General features: G+C 40.4%; 1 protein-coding gene across 14 annotated transcripts in view; it reads right to left on the bottom strand.

Moving 5' to 3' along the window:
- Nucleotides 1-15,927, bottom strand: part of Ric1 (RIC1 homolog, RAB6A GEF complex partner 1) — a 117,733-nt gene extending 101,806 nt beyond the window's left edge. For 12 of the 14 annotated variants that reach the window (XR_005091482.1, XR_005091484.1, XR_005091485.1 and 9 more), the window contains exons 1-2: nt 15,549-15,814; nt 4,670-4,777 (exon numbers count right to left, since the gene is read on the bottom strand). Coding sequence is in view for 3 of the 14 variants with exons in the window: in XM_028894560.2 (XP_028750393.1) it covers nt 4,670-4,777; nt 15,549-15,692 (252 nt within the window). In the remaining 11 variants the exon portion in view is untranslated. Of the gene's footprint in view, nt 1-4,669; nt 4,778-15,548 lie in introns of those variants that run through there. The other 2 variants (XM_028894578.2, XM_028894583.2) reach the window with 2 other exon arrangements.
- Between the last annotated feature and the right edge of the window lie 2,573 nt (nt 15,928-18,500).

The raw sequence follows: 18,500 nt of genomic DNA, 5'->3' as shown, positions 1-18,500 counted from the left end.
TCAGAATTTCATAAAAAACATCATGTCAATAGTAAAGGTTTAAAAAAGGATTTTTCCATAACCTGGCAACAAGCCAAAGAAATAGTAAAGAAATGTCCTACTTGTTCCTTCTATAATCAAACGCCATTACCAGCAGGATGTAACCCAAAGGGTACTCAGAGGAATGAAATCTGGCAGATGGACGTGTTTCACTTTGCAGAATTTGGAAAATTGAAATATGTACACCACACCATCGATACTTTTTCAGGATTTCAATGGGCAACTGCTCTGAGTTCTGAAAAAGCTGATTCTGTAATCACTCATTTGCTAGAAGTTATGGCCATCATGGGTATACCTGCACAAATCAAAACTGACAATGCTCCATCATATGTCTCTGTTAAAATGAAACAGTTTTTTGATTATTACAAAATAAAGCATATTACAGGTATACCACATAATCCTACAGGTCAAGCAGTTATAGAAAGATCAAACAGAACTCTAAAGGATATGCTAAATAAACAGAAAGGAGTAACAAAAACCCCAGAAATAGACTGCACAATGCGCTATTAACTTTGAATTTTCTGAATGCCAATGAGAAAGGAACAACAGCTGCAGAGAGACATTGGATAATAGAAAAAACTACAGAATTAAATCAGCCTATATACTTTAAGGATGTGCTGACCTCAGAATGGAAACCAGGGTATGTATTACATTGGGGCGAGGTTTTGCTTTTGTTTCTACAGGAGAAGATAAGCTGTGGGTACCATCAAAATTGATAAAGGTTCGATTTGAACAAGAGAAACCTCTTAATTAGAGGAGATGATAGTTCATCAACCAGCATGAACATCCAATTTAAACTAACTTGTACCAGTAACACGTCTTTTCATTTAATCAGATAATAATTTGCCAAAAAGGAACATCCCCAAAATTAGTCTTGGGGAAAGGTTTTTGTTTTTGTCTTTTAGGAGAATGATGGTTAAGGAATCTGAAGAACACAAGACAAATGAGACAACTGAAGAAAAGGGACAAATCATCTATCCCAGGAAACAAAGTGAAATGGCATATGGGTATATATAATCTAAAAAAATTTTATGTCTTCCTAAATGTTTGTTTCTGCTTTTCTCTAAAGATTTAACACTATTGGTCTTCTAATAGTCCCAGTTCAATTAAAATTTAAAGCTGACTTTGGAGTTGGAGAATGGCTCTCTCCTTCTTTAAACTCAAGCATGTTGTTAAAAGGAAAATGCAAACTCCCTGTATCATGCCAGAAAGAGCCATTTTCTGCTATGGGACAGGACAAAAGCCAAATTAATTAAGGGACTATTCTATTACTAATCTCAACTCTTTGATTCTATTCTGATTCTTTAAACTTTTCTTAAAGTATAAATTTTATATCAAAATTTACAAGATTAATATATACATATACATTTTAAACTTTGTTAAGATATGAATGGTCATATAGAGTACTAACTAATTCTAGAAAAAAGGCTTCAATTAGCTGCATATATATGTCTTTGTGTTCGAGTCTCTTATCAGTTTTCTGCAGGAAATCACGGCCAGGCCTAATATCAACTGAAGTCTCCGGGAAGAAGATGGGGCCCCACCACAACAACAACAACAATTCCACGTGGACAATAATAATATCACTGAACTGACAAACATCATCTACAGATCAGCTTTGAACTACAAGGTGCTCAGAGCAATTTTGAGATGACTAGCTGAGATGATCCAGTCTCAAAGACTACTTGAATAAGGACTTGAGATAAACCCTGAACTTTGGCATTATACACAGACTGGATAATAATGAAGGATATAGTTACCAGTCCTAGAATTTGACAATTAACCTAAAATTTTTCTTTCAGGATAAAGATAACTTCGCCCATACCCAGCAGCAAGCAATTTTAAGAATACGACGCCCACATTCCCAAAGAGGTGGTGTGGGGCGGGTAGTTTTTTTGGTTCTTTTTAATGGGTTTTGGGTCTGGGATAATTTTCATTGTTTAGGGGGGTTGGTTATATGTTGTTGTCAAGGGTTAGGAAAAAGGCTAAGCAAAGGAGATTAGATTTAAGGTTCTTGTTTTAAAAAAAAAAAAGAAAAGAAAAAGACAATTACTAGTTTTAAATACTTTACATTATTACCAACTATTAGGACATAAAGAAATGAAAGATAGTAGTTAGACATTACAATAGAAATTACAGTCATATTAGATATGTTTTAAAAATTGAGCAGATATATTTTAGACAGGTCATCTTCAAACCCTTCAGAGATCTACCGAATATGGCATTTAAAATGTTTTAATAACTTAGAAATTTTTCTTTTTTGAGACATGTCGGCTCCTGGCAGTACCAATCTACTTCAGAGAAAATATGGGCATTGAAGAAACTGCATATGGAGTTAATTTTCATTGTGGCAAAAGTTAGCCACTGGACAACAAAGTATCCTCGAATCAACAGGAAAAAATGGACAGACAGAACACGAAACAAAGGACTACCAATTCCTGCCAAAACAAGTGTGGTTATGGCTTTATCAAAAGGCATCTTCTGAGGTCAGGACAATATGGCACCATCCCTGAAGTGGCCTTCACAATCTGGAAAAGGTACAGTGTCCTTTTCTTCGAAGACAGCTGAACAGGCAGTGGGCCGATGGCTTCTGGTGTGCAATGGAACAACAACTGAAAGCTCATGCCTCTCAATAGTAGACTGGCATTTAATAGAGGGATATGGAGAAAAAGGGGATGCTGAGATGAAGCCATATATACACAGCCAAGAAGAATGGACAGCTGAATTCAAAAACCATCAACAATTTCCAGAATTTAAAATCCTGAATCATGACATGACACTAGTGGAATTCAGGTGTTTCTGGTACATGGACTGCTCTCACCCAATGTGAGGTTGAACTGTTGACCTTGTGTACAACCTACTTCACAAATGAGTCTGTCAGATACAATAAGCCTATAGGCTGAAGATGATGCCCCAACACTGCGGAGAAACCTCAGGTGACTGTCCAGGCAGCTGGCTGTTTCTGTCAACTCACAAAATTTTTGGAAGTTGCTTTTGTGCACTTCCTGTTTTTATTTTTGTTAGCTAATATTATTTCCTTCTTGGGTCTCTGAGGGAGTTGAAGATTAGTTAGTTATAGTTGAAGATTAATTAGGATAGAAAGTGAATTAGATACATTTTGGACTTACTAAAATAGGATAGATAAGGGAATTATTTTCTCTGATTTGTCAAATACAAATGGACTAGACATCGTTTAGGTATTTGTTACTTGTATATATTGTATATAGTTATTGTACTTTTGTATATAGTTTTTCTTTTGTTAGTTATAACCTTTTGCCTTTTTTTTTCTTTTTATTAAAATAGAAAGGGGAAATATGGTGATATTTTATTTGCACTGAAATGTAATTTTAATTTTATGTTAATAAATAAAGTTGCCCTGGGGTCAGAGCTATTAGAGCCATAGCAAGAGCGTGATGGTTAGAAGAGCTAGGTAGATTTCTGTGTGTTCAGGGACACAGCCAGTATTGGAGACATATGCCTTTAAGACCTGGAGGGCGGTACTTACAGGCAGTGATGAGGCAGTCATGTGGTTGGGTTTAGAACCAATGAGAAGGCAGAACAGAAAGACTATTTAAACACAGACAAACAGGAAGTAGCTCTCTCTCTGGGAAGTTAGGAGCACTGCAGGAGGTAAGATTTTATCTCTGAGCTCTGACCTCTCGGCTTTTCTCTTTTACATTAGCTCTGTGTTTTTTATTTTAAAAAGACGATTGGATACATCTACAGTATGTACTAGTTCTAAATATAACATAAAATGTCACAGTATGTATAACACTTGATATGCAGTGTAGTTATGACTGTTACAGTAATCTATAGTGTGCTGAACAAGAGGGGAAAGCTCTGAGAATATCACATATGGTTGCTGTCAGCACTACCCAACTCAAATCTGCGGCTGTAGCTTCAAGAAGTCCAGACAACACATAAAATGTGAGCATTTTTTGATTTGCATTGATCATTTAAATCTGTAAAATCTATGTGAGTTTATGGACTGTATATAACAAGAAGGGTTGTGAAGTCTACCAGCTCTTCTACAAGTACAACTACTTGGTACTTTTGGTCATCTGGAACATTTTCAGATGAGCAGCCCAGTCAACAGGAAATACCACAGACTAGAAAGAGAGTGGAAACAGGCAAGCTGGTGAGCTAATGTAATAGTTAAGAGAAAAATAAGAGGACAGTGGTATAGTTCAGTGGTTGAACACTTCCCTAGCACGCACAAGACTCCAGTTTGACCTCCATTGACAGAGGGGAGGGTACAGTAAATAAAATCTAAGTTCCCTAAACTTATTTTCTTATTTCTCCAACATACATTATCTATAGGCTGGGGAGAGGTAGCTCAGAAGATTACAAGTACTGTTCAGGGATGGCAGAACGTAGTAAAGTCAACAAAGAAAATATAATGGAGAGTAGAATAGCATAGGCCCGTAGAAATCAGTACAGCTTTCCTATTGCGCGCGCGCGCGTGCGCGCGTGCACACACATACACACACACACACACACACACACACATACACACAAACACACACACACACAAACCTGTGAAAGACTAAATGAATATTAGAATATCTCATTTAAATGCAACTTCATGACTTCTTAAGCAAATAATCTTAAAATTGAAAGATCTACTTACTGACACTGCTATCATGGTACTATCCGGCCTCCATTCAGCTTGTTTGTAAGATCCAAACTGGGTAGATGATTTAGCTGGTTCCTTATACGTTACGATTAACACACTAGGCTGGAAGAAAATAGGTATATTTTATTTTAGTAGTATATCACAGAAATAGATACAAACAAAATTTGAGTGTTACTTATAGAAAATACTGGCAATATTTTAAAACTATAGCATATCTAATATCAAATCATCAACCTTCAGTATTCCGTGCAAATCATGAAAAAAAAAAAAAAAACAATTTGCTAGTCATACATACATCTACTGAATGAGTAAACTGAATCAATAATTAGTAACTTTCCAAATTAGAACTATGCCCACATACACCCATAGGTTAATTAAGCCAAATATTTAAATAAACTATATCAGTTCTCTACAACCTTCCCTAGACAGAAGTGCCAATAGTAGATAGGGGATCCTTTTAAATTTGTTTTGTAAATCCAACATTATCCTACCAAAAGCAGACAAAACTACTACATGAAAACCAAAACAAACAGACCAAAATCTCTCATGAACTTCGATACAAAAGTTCTCAACAAGTTATCAGAAAATTAAATCCAACAAAGAATCAGGTACCAGGACCAAGTGAACTAGATCCTGTAACTAAAGTTTTCCTGGTCCTGCCTGGCTCGTGCGGTCTGTGGCTGTTTGGACCCAAGTAAACACACAGAGGCTTACATTAATTAAAACTGCTCGGCCATTAGCTCATGCTGTGGGGTGGTTTGTATGTCAAATTACTCTGACTGGTAAATAAATAAAACACTGATTGGCCAGTGGCTAGGCAGGAAGTATAGACAGGACTAACAGAGAGGAGAAAAGAAAGAACAGGAAGGCGGAAGGAGTCATTGCCAGCCGCTGCCATGACAAGCAGCAAGTTGTTTTTCTTTAAAAGTAGGTTCATGAATCTACCCTTTCATCCTATTATATCTATACTACCTCCTTTTCCTCTTTAGATAGAGACTGCATAGAGGAAGAGCTAGGATATTGCTCTATATGCTGTGAATGTGTTGCTCTGATTGGCTAATAAATAAAATGCTGATGGGCCAATAGCCAGGCAGGAAGTATAGTATAGGCGGGATAAGCAGAGAGGAGAATTCTGGGAACAGGAAGGCTAAGTCAGGGTCGCCAGCCAGACACAGAGAAAGCAAGATGTAAAAATACTGGTAAGCCACAAGCCACAAGGCAACTTATAGATGAATAAAAATGGGTTAATTTAAGATATAAGAATTAGATAGCAAGAAGCCTGCCACGGCCATACAGTTTTAAGTAATATAAGTCTCTGTGTTTACTTGGGTTTGAGTGGCTGCAAGAGCCATGTGGACACAGGAAAACTTCAGCTACAATATCCCAGGTATGCAAGGCTGGTTCAACATTAAAAAACCAACAGAGAATCCCCTCATGGCAGCCCAGAAGTGAAAGAAGGGACAGAGAGGAGGGACTCATGTCCCAGTATCTTTCTCAGGGTGTGCTCCAGTGCCTAATTTCATTTCGGGGGCAGGGGGCTACTTTCTAAAGGTTTCCCTACCTCCTAACAGCATCACACTCTGGGAACCAAGCCTAAAATACACAGGCCTTTGGGGGACATTTATGACTCAGACTATAACATACAGACTATTTGCTGCAGTAAGTAATTCTTAGTGGTCTATCTACTTAGTTCCTTCTTCCAGCACTAGCAGTCTCTATTTCAAAACAAACAAACAAACAAAGAAAAACCCACAAATAAAAACAAAAAAATTCTGCCTGTCCTTTTCCAAGTGTCATGTAATTGGAACTGTGTAGTATCCTTTTTTTTTTCAGTAATAATGAGGGGAGTGGCTTCCTCTGCCATGTATTCTCATCATCATATACTATTTCTCCACAGACCCAAAAGCAACAAGCCTTTTGATCATGGACCAAAACCTCCAAAACTGACTCAAAACAAACCTTTCCCTCTTTTAAGCTCAATATCTCAGATATTTTGGAACAGTAACAAAAGTTGGCTAACACATACCATAATATTATACATTTCTCAAAACCCACAGAATGCAGGACGTTGAGAGAATAAGGTAAATATGGATGTTGTGTAATAATCACTGGTCAGTGTGAGGCCACCAATTGTAACAAATGCACCACTCAAGCAAGAGATGCTGATATAAGGGGTAGATATTGAGGGAAGGGCAGACAATATGTGGGGATTCTCTGTTGTTGCTGCTCAATTTTGTTAAGAACCCAAATCTGCTTTTAAAAAATGTTTATTTTAAAAATAAGAAACACAAAAATTTCAGTCAATTCCTAATAAATAAATACTAGATCAAAACAATAAATACTAGATCAAAATTCTAATTTTATAAAGAAAAGCAATGTATGAAAGTAAGAATCCAGGGAGACAGAGCAGCACATAACCAAATTCTAAGCAATCTAATAATAATGCATCTAGGCAGCTCTTCAGTTTCTCAAACATTTTCATATTCATAACGTTGTTTGGTAGCATGAAGGCCTTAAGTAATAAAAATAATGGAAACACAGCCAAGACAGACATCAATGGAACATTTTAATCAATTTGGGTAGGTAGTACAATTCAAGCCAAAGAAGTAACATCAACAAAGCTCAAGAGGTGCCCAAGACTACAGAGAAATGGCCTGACTGATGCTCGACTGTAGGGAACTTTTAAAAAGGGAATGCTTAAGCAAAAGGGCTATATAACAAAGGAAAATTGCCAGGGGATCTCAAATGTGACAATGATTTTTCACCTTAACACTATAAATACCAAAGTGTGGTTTCCAAATAATTTCCAGTCACGTAAGATTCATAGGACTTTGATCAACAATAATAAATTGTAATGATAGTTTAAAAGTAGAGTATTGACTAAATAAAAAGTGGGGTTTAGGTAACAGCCTACACTATTAAAAATGGGAAAGCAAAACTATACAAAAATTCTTTTCCATGAAATGACTTCAGGTAATGGCAAAGGAATATAGTTAGATTAACCCTCCTGTAGACAACAGGAAAAATCTAAGAAATAATATTTCAAAGCATCAAAAAGCAATCTAATGTCTCAAAAATGAGAAAGTAGGGGCTGGTGAAATGACTCAGCAGTTAAGAGCACTGGCTGCTCTTCCAGAGGTCCTGAGTTCAATTCCCAGCAACCACATGGTGGCTCACAACCATCTGATGCCCTCTTCTGGCCTGCAAGTGTACATGCAGATACAGCACTCACATAAAATAAGTCTTTAAGAATTTTTTTTTTTTTTAATGAGAAAGTATCTTTCCTTGAAAAGCAGGGTCTTGAACTTGTGATTGTCCTGCCTCAACCTCTTAAGAAGCCAGTATCACAGGCCTGTACTGGTTGCAATGCACCATGGCTAATATAAAATGAGATGTTTTTGCTGCCTAAAAAGCTTTAAATTTAGTTTTAAAAATAAAGCCTAAGTGCAAAAACTTACAATACAAAGCAGAAGTTGAAAGAAGTACAATTTTCTCCACAATACAGAAAACCCTATAGATTTTACAAGTACAAAAAAAGTTAAAATAAGCAAACAAATTCAGTAATGTTATAAGATACAAAATATATGCATAAAACCCATCATGTTTCTATACACTAAAAACCAACTGAAAAAGAACTTAAGAAAGCAATTCTATTTATAAATAGCATTTAAAAATAAAATAGTACATAAATTTAACCACATTACACAGAAAACTATAAGACACCGAACATGACATAAATGTCAAGATATATCCCATGTTCATGGATGGTGAATTGATACTGTTTAAATGTATATACTACCAATGCAATCCCTATCAAAATTCAATAATATTTTTCATAGAAATTTACAAAACAATCTTAAAATTCATACAGAACTTGAAAGACCAAATAGCCAAAGCAATCAAAAGAAAAACAAAACTTCATTCATACTACCTGGTTTTGAAATATAGTATATAGCTACAGTAATCAAGATAGCATGGTACTTAGATAAAAAAACAAAGCACAGAGACCAATGGAACAAAAGAGAAGTCCTAGAGAGAAACCATGCACCCCACCCCACCCCACCCCCATACATGGTCACCTAATCCTTGACAAAGACTCTAAGACTGAACAAAAGGGAACTCAGCCTTTTCAACAAGTGGTGCTGGGAAAACTAGAAATCCAAATGGAAAAGAATAAAACACTCATAATCAACACAGGGTCAATTAGAGACTTAAACACATGGCCAGAAACAATCAATTTCCAGATGAAAATGGAGAAAAACTTGGTAAAGAGTTTTGAATAGCACCAAAAGCGAAGAAACAAAGCAAAAAATCAACGGTGGGACTACATGAATCTAAAAAGCTCTCAACCAGCAAGGGAGACACTCAATAAAATGAAAAGACAATCTGTGCGAAGGGAGAAAATACAAACCTAGCACAGATACAAGATACTTGCAATTCCTAAAGCTAACAACAAAAAGAAAAACAATTTAAATCAGCAATGGACCTGAACTGACATTTTTTCCCCACAAAAGACATTAACAACAGCCAGCAGGTACTCAGTATTGCTAATTAGCAGGGAAATGCACATCAAAGCCATAAGAGAGTGCTCTGTACCTATGAGGATGGTTTTCATCAAGAAATGAAGTGATAAAATGTGGGTGGAGACACAGAAAAGAGAACTTCTCAAAACTGTTAGTGGGACTATAATTGGTGCAGCAATTGTGGAAAATGGTTTGGGGAATTCTTTACAATTTTTTTTTTTTTTTAAATAACTACACAGTTTAGTAATCCTATTTCTCTATTTCTCTCTGTCTACTTACCTATCTGTGTGTGCACCTGTGATTCCCCCTCCCCAAAATGGTATTATTCCAAATATGTACAAAAAAGGATTTGAAATCAATATTTTAAAAGTTATTTGCACACCCATGTCCACTACAGCATTGTTCAAAATCACCATAATGTGGAAACAACCTATGTGATCATCAACAGATGGACTGATAAAGGAAATGTGCTTTATATACAATGGGATATTATTCAGTCTTTAAAAAAAAAAAAAGGAAATCCTGACACTGAATATAACAAGGATGAACTTTTAATGAAATAATGTTAAATAAAATAAGCCAGACACAGGATGGCATATACTGCATAAGCTACTACATATGTCTACTCTCAAGAAGTAAAACTCATAGGAACCGAGAGTAGACCAGAGACTGCCAGAAGTTGGGAGTGGATGAGATGGGGTGTTTTGGGTCAAATACCAACACACAGTTATAAGACTAGTCAATTTTTATGATTTAATGCAGAGTTTGATAACTTCAGATATTATTATTATATACTTGAAAATTGCTCAGAACAGATTTTTTTAATTTATTATTATTATACAATAGTTGTGTGTGTGTGTGTGTGTTTTGTGTGGGAGAATGTATGTGCCACAATGTATGTGTAAAGTGAAGTTTTTATCTAATTATTCTTTATCAATAAAAAAAAATCCAGTCAGATATTGGGGTAAGAACCTGAATGATAAGAGAAGCGACAGAGAAGCCACCAGTGACCTCCTCTCTCTTCCATTCCTCAATCCGAAAGGGCTGAGATCCTCTCTCAGCCCTGCCTTATTACTTTCCTGTATCCCATCTATCTTCAGTCCTTCAAGATCTCTATGGTTAATTTTGGTCAGCTAGTGGCTAGCTCTGCCTCTGCCTCAAAGCAACTTTATAGTCAGAGTGTAATCAAAGTATCACACAACAGTAGAGGTCAGAGGACAACTGCTCAAAAGATTTCTATGTGTATGCGTATTTGTCTGCATGTATGTATATACACCAAATGGGTTATCCGATGCCCATGGCGGCCAGAAGAGGGCATCAGATTCTCCAAAATTAGAGCTATACCAAGTTGTCAGCCAGCATGTGAACTGAACCTGGGTCCTCTCCAAGAGCAGTAAGTGCTCTTAACCATCGAGTTATCTCTACAACTTGAGAGTAGATCTTAAGTGTTCTCATCACACATAAAGGAACTATGTGAGGTGGTAGATCCATCACTATACATGTATATAAAAACATTTTACCATACATCATAAGTATTACAGCTTTGTTATACATAGTTCAATAAAGCTAGAAGGAAAAACTCCAAAACAGTAGTTCATCAACAATGAACACTTCCAGTTATAAACAATGACTCATGGAGAAAGGATTACAACAGAAGTTTAAAAGATAGTTAATATACTAATGATCAGAGATGAGGCAAGAGAGCATTCCAGGAGAGGAGTGTCTCTGATATCAAACTACGGAGTTTGAACTTTACTCTAACAAAAAGTGAACCCTAGAAGACTTTCAGATATGTGAATTTAAAAGGATGGTCTCTGGCAGCAGTAAATACAATAGAGTTAAAACAGTGAAGTGGGAATGTTAGGAAAAAGGAGATAGAAATTACACAGCTTTCCTGAGGATGTATAGCTAATTATATCCTTACAGATTGGTTCTTGAGACATCTACCTCACTGTGTTTTCCATGTGCATATTAACAGGGACTTTTCATTATTAGCACACATCAAGGAATGCAAGTTTCTGCTCAGAGTTCCTCAACTACATTATTTATAAGTGGTGATTTGCCAATTTCAGCTTTTTATTTGCAACTCACAGTGATAACTCAAAAGATTTTCATTCTCTGGGTGTGATGGTGAATTCCAGGTCAGCCAGTGATAGAGTGAGACCTTGTGTCCAAACAAACAAACAAACAAACAACAAACCAGCTTTGGTGCACCATACTAACATCAAGCATTGGGCAGAATGTTTTCTATATATCATAAGTCACTTCGATGCTCTGTCTATTTATGCCATCCTTTACAATTAGTATTCAAAAATACTTCTGAAAGCAATTTAAATATTTGAAAACAGTACCCTGAAAATTGAGATGAGTATGTATCTAATTCAGATTGGAAGCATCCTAAATATTTCACAGTTAACATCCGTAGACTTTAATAGCTACAGCTCATGTCATTAGGCTTAGCTGAATGTGACTGTGTCTATATGGTTTTGTTTGATGGTACTGGGTTTTTTGGTTTGTTTGGTTTGGTTTTTTTGGTTGGTTGGTTGGTTGATTTGGTTTTGTGGGGATTTTTTTGTTTGTTTGTTTTGAGACAAGGTCTCACTCTGTAGACCAGACTGGCCTTGAACTCAGAGATCTCCTGCCTTTGCTTCCTGAGTGAGTGCAGGGATTAAAAGCATGCACCACTCTGCCTAGCAATTCTGTCTATAAGGAGAAAGTGTAACATGTGGGGGTTTGTTTGTTTTCAATTCCCCTGAGTGGACAGGAGACATGGTGGAGTCAATTAAAGGAATACCCATAGTCCCTGTCATACTACAAATGCAGTGCATCTCACTATACTCATCAGTTATGAATCCTATCTCATTTATAGAGCAGCTCCATCCTCCAAGCTGAATTCTTCAACAATACTCCTGACGGAAATACATCATCCCATCAACACTACCTCTACCACTTCATCCTAACACATATACTAAATCTTTTTCTCTTCCCTTTTTCCTTCCTTCCAGCCCTTTCTTCCCTCCCTTTCCTTGACAAGGTCTTACTCTAGCCCAGACTGATCTAGAACTCACTAGGTAGCACAGGCTGGCCTCAAATTTATAGCAATATTCCTGTCTCGTCCTCCCAAATCTCAAGTGCTGGGATCACAAGAGTGAGCCACCAAGCCGTGGTCTAAATCTTTTTAAAACACCCATTTAGGGCTTGAAAAATGTGGCTCATACTATTACAGACTTCAGCAGGTATTTATTTATTTACTGGGTGTACTTGTGGATGTGGAAATGCACATGCCTGGGCACAAGCAGGAAGGCGAGAATGACCTGCAGTCAGCTCCCTCCTTTTGCTATGTGGGTCACCAGGGCTGGCAGCACTTTCCTGCATCTCAGCCATGTATTTAGACCTTGCTGGCCCCTGGACTAGATTTAGAATTCTGAACTGGAATCACAATGTCAAAAAAGCAAACCCCTACTAACAAACACATCACAATGGAAACAAAGCAATAAACCCAATTTATTGATGAAATGTGCTATTTTAAAATCTTTATCAAAAAGTAAAATGAGTATCTATAGAAACGTTTGTTCATAAACACGTCTAAGCAACACTAACATATATCTTTCAAATTTGGCTAGAAAACTAGTCTGAACAGATATGACTCTAAAACACTGGACTTCCAAACAGCAACTTAGTACATAAGGATGGGAAATATAAGTGGTCCATAAAGTTTACTAGAAGACCCATAAAATGTACTTAGTGCTAGAGATTCTAGTTTAATGTTCCCATAGTCTCACGAGTAACCAACATTTCATGCACAGCAACTTTTTTTGGACATTCAAACAACCAGTTGAGACTAAACACACATTTCTTCCACAAAGCTAGTTTTCTCTTTTAAAACTGCATTTTTCCTCTGCAGGCCTACCTTACTGAGTCTTAACCAACACCCTCATTCATATACTCAGAGAAGCCATTTTAAGTCCATTCATAGCCTCTCATTTACCTAGAAATGTTTTTGCTTTTAACATTTTGTAACCTAACCTTATTTTAACACACACATTTTGTGAACTTTAGGAAGGAGAAAATTAAAATGAACATTTCACAGGATAAGAAGAGCTACACACATACATCCCAAGAGGAGAAGACTTGGCAGGTGGAGCCTGGCTCTTGCTCCCCACTCACCTGGCCATACAATCACAGACCTCAGAATCATCACATTTAAACCTGATCTTTGAAGTAACAAAGCTTGTGTTCACAGTCCCATGTAAAACTAGAGTGCCGTGCAGCCTCCCTAAGGTATTCGGGAAATTTATCTCCCTCCATGCCTCTGAACCCTTATATTCCCCCAAATCTAAATCTGGAACATTTTTTATTTCCCTGTATGTGATGTACTGTTTTGTATGTATGCAAAATTCTAAGTTTTACACACTAGGGATCAGTAGTAATCAATGTACTTCTGTGAACCACAGCTGTGTGTAGAATGGGGATTTGAAGGAAAGGAGGAGACATTTAAATTCCATAAAACTGCATTTAACCCCAAATCCAAACAACAGATTTTATTAATATTCACAATGTCCCTAAGACAACTGGGACACATTTTAATGTTCTTTTTGTAGGGGGAAATAAGGTAACTTACAGGCTTCTGGTCTATCATGCTAAACTGACATAAATCACATTTTTATCTTTAGAGGTTAAAAAAAGTAAAATGTTAGGTTTTACAATGTGTTACATTCAAATAAAACTACTAAATTTAGGAAACAATGTAAAATTCAAGTTCTAATTATGCTTTTCTACATAAACTATTAACTTTAAACAGTTAGACCTAAATAAAAGTTGTTCAACTGCCACATATGTTGAAAACGAATCTCATTTAGGTACCAACTACAGCGCATATGTTTAAAAATTCAATTAAGCACAGAATGGAGTATCATATTGCTGATACTGTAATTGTTTAGTAGCCTGCTGTGTTCTGATACCTTTCTGAAAATTAGGTCAGCCAAAACTTAGTGACAGTCTGATTGACAGCCTAACTATGCAATAGTAAAACAGAGGAGAAACCAAAACTACCTAAATTCTAGTACCGGTTTTACCACAGCTGTGTGTGAGGACAATCAAGGGCATTATCGGCATTCCAACAGTAACAAGTAGAAATCTAAAGGATTTAACCAAACCCAAACCAGTGTTTCATACATGTACCAAGAGCAAGGTTAACCTTCAATCTCTTTCAACGAGAACATCACTCTGAAATCGATTAGTACTGTCTCTTTGAATGGGGATGGGGCAATTTTAAACTTAGAATTCTGTCATTTTTACAGACAGATTTCCAGCAAGCGGCAACGTCCGAACAAGGGCTATGCCACTCACCACTTACTTTCCAACTTATTTCTCCTATCAACTCGGAACTCAAGACACAAGGAGGAAAAAGCCAGGACTCAAAGCCAAGAACTCTGCCCCACGCTCTCTCCAAGCCTTATTATTTCCAGGTGCGGCGCAGACAGATGTGAATTCCTGGACTCTTTCCCCCTCCCCTCCCCACAGCAGCTCCCCGAGTCCAAGAGGAAGGAGCCAAGAAAAGGAGTAAGGGACTGTAGAGTCCGCGATGTTTGGAGGAGACCGGCAGCTAAGTTACCAGGCCTCTACGAACGAACCAACAGCTCTTAAGTTTTAGTTACAACAGTCTGACACCGGGGAAAGACCAACAGGCTTTCCGGGACTCCAAAACAACGACCTTTAAAGGCAGCGGGGAGCTGGCACGCCACAGCTGCCGGAGTGCTGGGGGACGGACGTTCCAACAGATTGGCACCTCGGCAAGGAGGGCAGAGAGAGAGGCAGGCAAGTCTGGACTCAGCCTGGGAGCTCCGGGCCCGGCGCGCGGCTGTGGGCGCCACGCGGGGGCTGGGGGCTGCGGAGACTCTGCCCGAGCGTGGAGCCCACCCGAGGGCGAGAGGGGCTGAGGGCCGGGGGGAGTCGCTACGAGCGGGACCAGGGTCGCTCCGGGGAAGTCGGGACTGAGCCGGGGTCGCTCGGGAGTAGTCGGGACGGGGCCGGGATCGCTCGGGGAAAGTCGGGACGGGGCCGGGGTCGCTCGGGGAAAGTCGGGACGGGGCCGGGGTCGCTCGGGGAGAGTCGGGACGGGGCCGGGTCGTTCGGGGAGAGTCGGGACGGGGCCGGGGTCGTTCGGGGAGAGTCGGGACGGGGCCGGGGTCGTTCGGGGAGAGTCGGGACGGGGCCGGGGTCGTTCGGGGAGAGTCGGGACGGGGCCGGGGTCGTTCGGGGAGAGTCGGGATTAGATCCAGGCCTCCCCGGGGAAGTCGGGACGGGACGGGGGCCGCTCGGGGGAAGTCGGGACGGCGGCGCCTACTTACTCGGCTGTACCAGATGCTGAGGCGGGCCGGGGCCAGCACGGCAAAGAACGCTCTCCGAGGGTCGGACTGGACGTGGAGCGGCGCCTCGGCCGGGCTCCGCGGCGCGCAGAGCAGCCTCTTGGGCCAGCCGCTCAGGAAATACATGGTCCGCGCGCGGCCCCGACAGCCCCCGGCGGCCCCGGCCGCGTCTGTCACGCTCGGCGGCCCCGGGCCGGGTGCCCACCTCCCACACCGCCACCGGCCGAGTCGGCGGCGGCGACAGCGGCAACTCGGGGCATCTGCCCGGGGGCCGGGCCGGGCCGGGCCGACGCGATGCTTCGCGACGCAGTCTCGGGCGCTGACGGGCCGAGGGTGGGGGAGGCGGGAAGCCAGTGGGCCCGCGGCGGGAGGAGCCGAGGCCGGCCCGCCCCGCTCGCCGCTCGCGTCAGCACGCCGCACGGCGCGGGCGGGGAGGCTCCTGAGGCTCCGCCCGGTGCTCTCCGGCCGCCGCCGCGCGTCAGCACGCAGCGGGTCGCAGGGCTGGACGCCGGCTCTTCTGTGCGGTGCGTCTTGCTGACGACCGAGAGCGTGAGGCTGGGGACCGGGAAGAGGCGACAGAGCCCAGTCGGTGACAATCCCGACGGCCCGGCCCACTTGGACTTCCCCTCGATTGGCACGAGCTCCGGGGCTGGGGGCGGGGGGTGGGAGGGGGGAGGCGGAGCGAGCGTCACGTGACACCCAGGCTGAGCTTGGCCCTGGGTCTCTGCGACTCCAAGGCTGGAGGGGGTCTGTGCTGAGAGATCTTTTGTGTGCTGTGGTTTCCAGTGAGAGCCCGGGGGATGTCCTTGCCCTTAACGGAGCTTGCATTCTAGGCAGGGTCGTTATTCACTCACTAAACTGCTTAGCCAAAAAATGCCTCAGTCCTGTCTTCGGGTCTCCAGGCGTTCTAAATCTAGTCCAGTGTATATTTCTAATTTAGTTTGCATCCCTCTGCCCCTCTACCAGCTATTGCTAGACGAAGCCCAGATGGTGTCTTTTGCAACCCCCAGTACACTGTGTTCTGGAAAAGAAATGGACTTAGTTTTCTGAGTTGGACCAGACTAGAGACAACTGTATCGGGGTAGTCAACTTTTGGCAGTGTTTAACTTTGGTACCTGGAGCCTTAAAAATAACTACAGCTTTTAGCAGATTGACCTGATAACCCCTACAGGGCATGAAGGAAGAGATGGGAAGTAGACTTGGGGGGAAGCGGGCTGAATAAAGAGTACTTCTCCTTTCATGTTCACCTTTCATCTTCCCGAGTTACTTTTCTCAAACATGTGTTAACCAAGGTTTAAAAGTAGCAGGGTCAACAGCAAACAGGAAAACAGAGTAACAATCTGGATTTTATAACAGCAATGTAACTTTCCGTAATTGTTCTAACGCTTGCTTCTTTTCAAAGAAGTTGACCAAAGAAATGCCTCGCTGCTCACCAGCCTTTTGTGCAGGTGGCATCTTCTTCCTGGTGTGTTCCACCCCCAACACAGCGTACCTGCAATGTCTTAAGCATAGCAAAACTGGAAAATATTTTTCAGATGAAAGTGTGGGTGCAATCTTGATCTACTGGAGTTACACTGTTGGACAGATAGATCCAGAGAGGTCTGCCTTGCCAATACAAAATTGTAGAATTTCATTGTCTAGTACTTTTTGGACAGTTGAACACGTGGCAGATAGAAAGTAAAAATGTGTAGCAGTTCTACTCAGAATATTTGCTCCACCTCTGCTTCAGACTGTCTTCATGGGCCTCACCTGTGTGGCTGGCTGTCTTTCTGCAATCATAGGTAATTTTTAAGTAATTTTTCATTGTTCTTAGTTTTGACCTTACTTGCCAGCTCAGGATTGGAGATCTCTGCTGTGATCTTTTGTAGCGACTAAGGTTTACAAAATAATTTTAAGGGGATGATTTGATTTCATTCCACAGAAAAGCTTCAAAGCACATCATGTTGCTGTATCATGCTATTCTTTTCTTAAGGGGACATAGCACCAAAGTGGTGGATGTGCCTAAAGTCACATGGACTGAGAATTGCTCTTCCTTCCAAGGACCCAGTGGTGTTTAGACCAGGTTGAGGTGAATTGTGATAATGGCCTGAATATGGACAGAAGGAGACCTTCTGGGCCTTTCTCCCTTGGGAGTGATAGGGTAAAATATCTCACTCTAAAACTCTGTTAAGTGTTACTCATTGTGACAGAACTAACTTTTGAATCATATTTTAACATTGTAAAACATAGTAACAATTCTAGTGCTCAAGTCTTCTGTTCCTATTTCTTTCTCCTATGGTCACCACTCTAGTCAAACTATCTGGACTACCTTGAGCCACAAGTAAACTGATAAAAGTTAATGGGTTCGTATTTGATTCTCTCAAATTTAACAAATTTTGTATTATGAGGGTGGTACTTTTGATAAAGGTGCATGGAAACAAGTACATTTGTAAACTGTTAGAGGAAAATTTGGAACAATGTCTATAAAGACCAGTGGCATTGTATGGTGTGTGTGTATAAAGAAAGACACCCAGACCCTATTTTTCTTTCCTATAATTATTTTCTAAGGAAACTGAGTTTAGCCTTCAAATATACCCTATAAGGCAGGCGTGATGGATGCCTCTAGTGTTGGCTATTCTTGGTTGTCAGCTTGACTACATCTGGAATGAACTAAAACCCAAGTGACTGTACACATGTGAGGGATTTTTTCTTGCTTAAATCATTTGAAGTAGGAAGATCCACTTCTGGTCTGCATCTTCTGAGGTGGAGAGAGCCATCTTTAATGTAGGCCACGCCTTCTGCTGGCAGCCTATATAAAGGATATGGAAGAAGGAAGCTCTTGTGCTTTGTCTGCTTGTTTTTTGCTCCAGCTGGCAAGTCCATTCCTTCACTGGCATTAGAGTTCCTTCTTCGGGACTCTGGTGTATACTGAAAACCAACTGAGACATACAGCCA

This window comes from Peromyscus leucopus, chromosome 1, assembly GCF_004664715.2.
Source record: "Peromyscus leucopus breed LL Stock chromosome 1, UCI_PerLeu_2.1, whole genome shotgun sequence".
In the NCBI taxonomy this organism is placed as follows: Eukaryota; Metazoa; Chordata; class Mammalia; order Rodentia; family Cricetidae; genus Peromyscus; species Peromyscus leucopus.
This window is presented reverse-complemented; position numbering and strand designations above follow the sequence as displayed.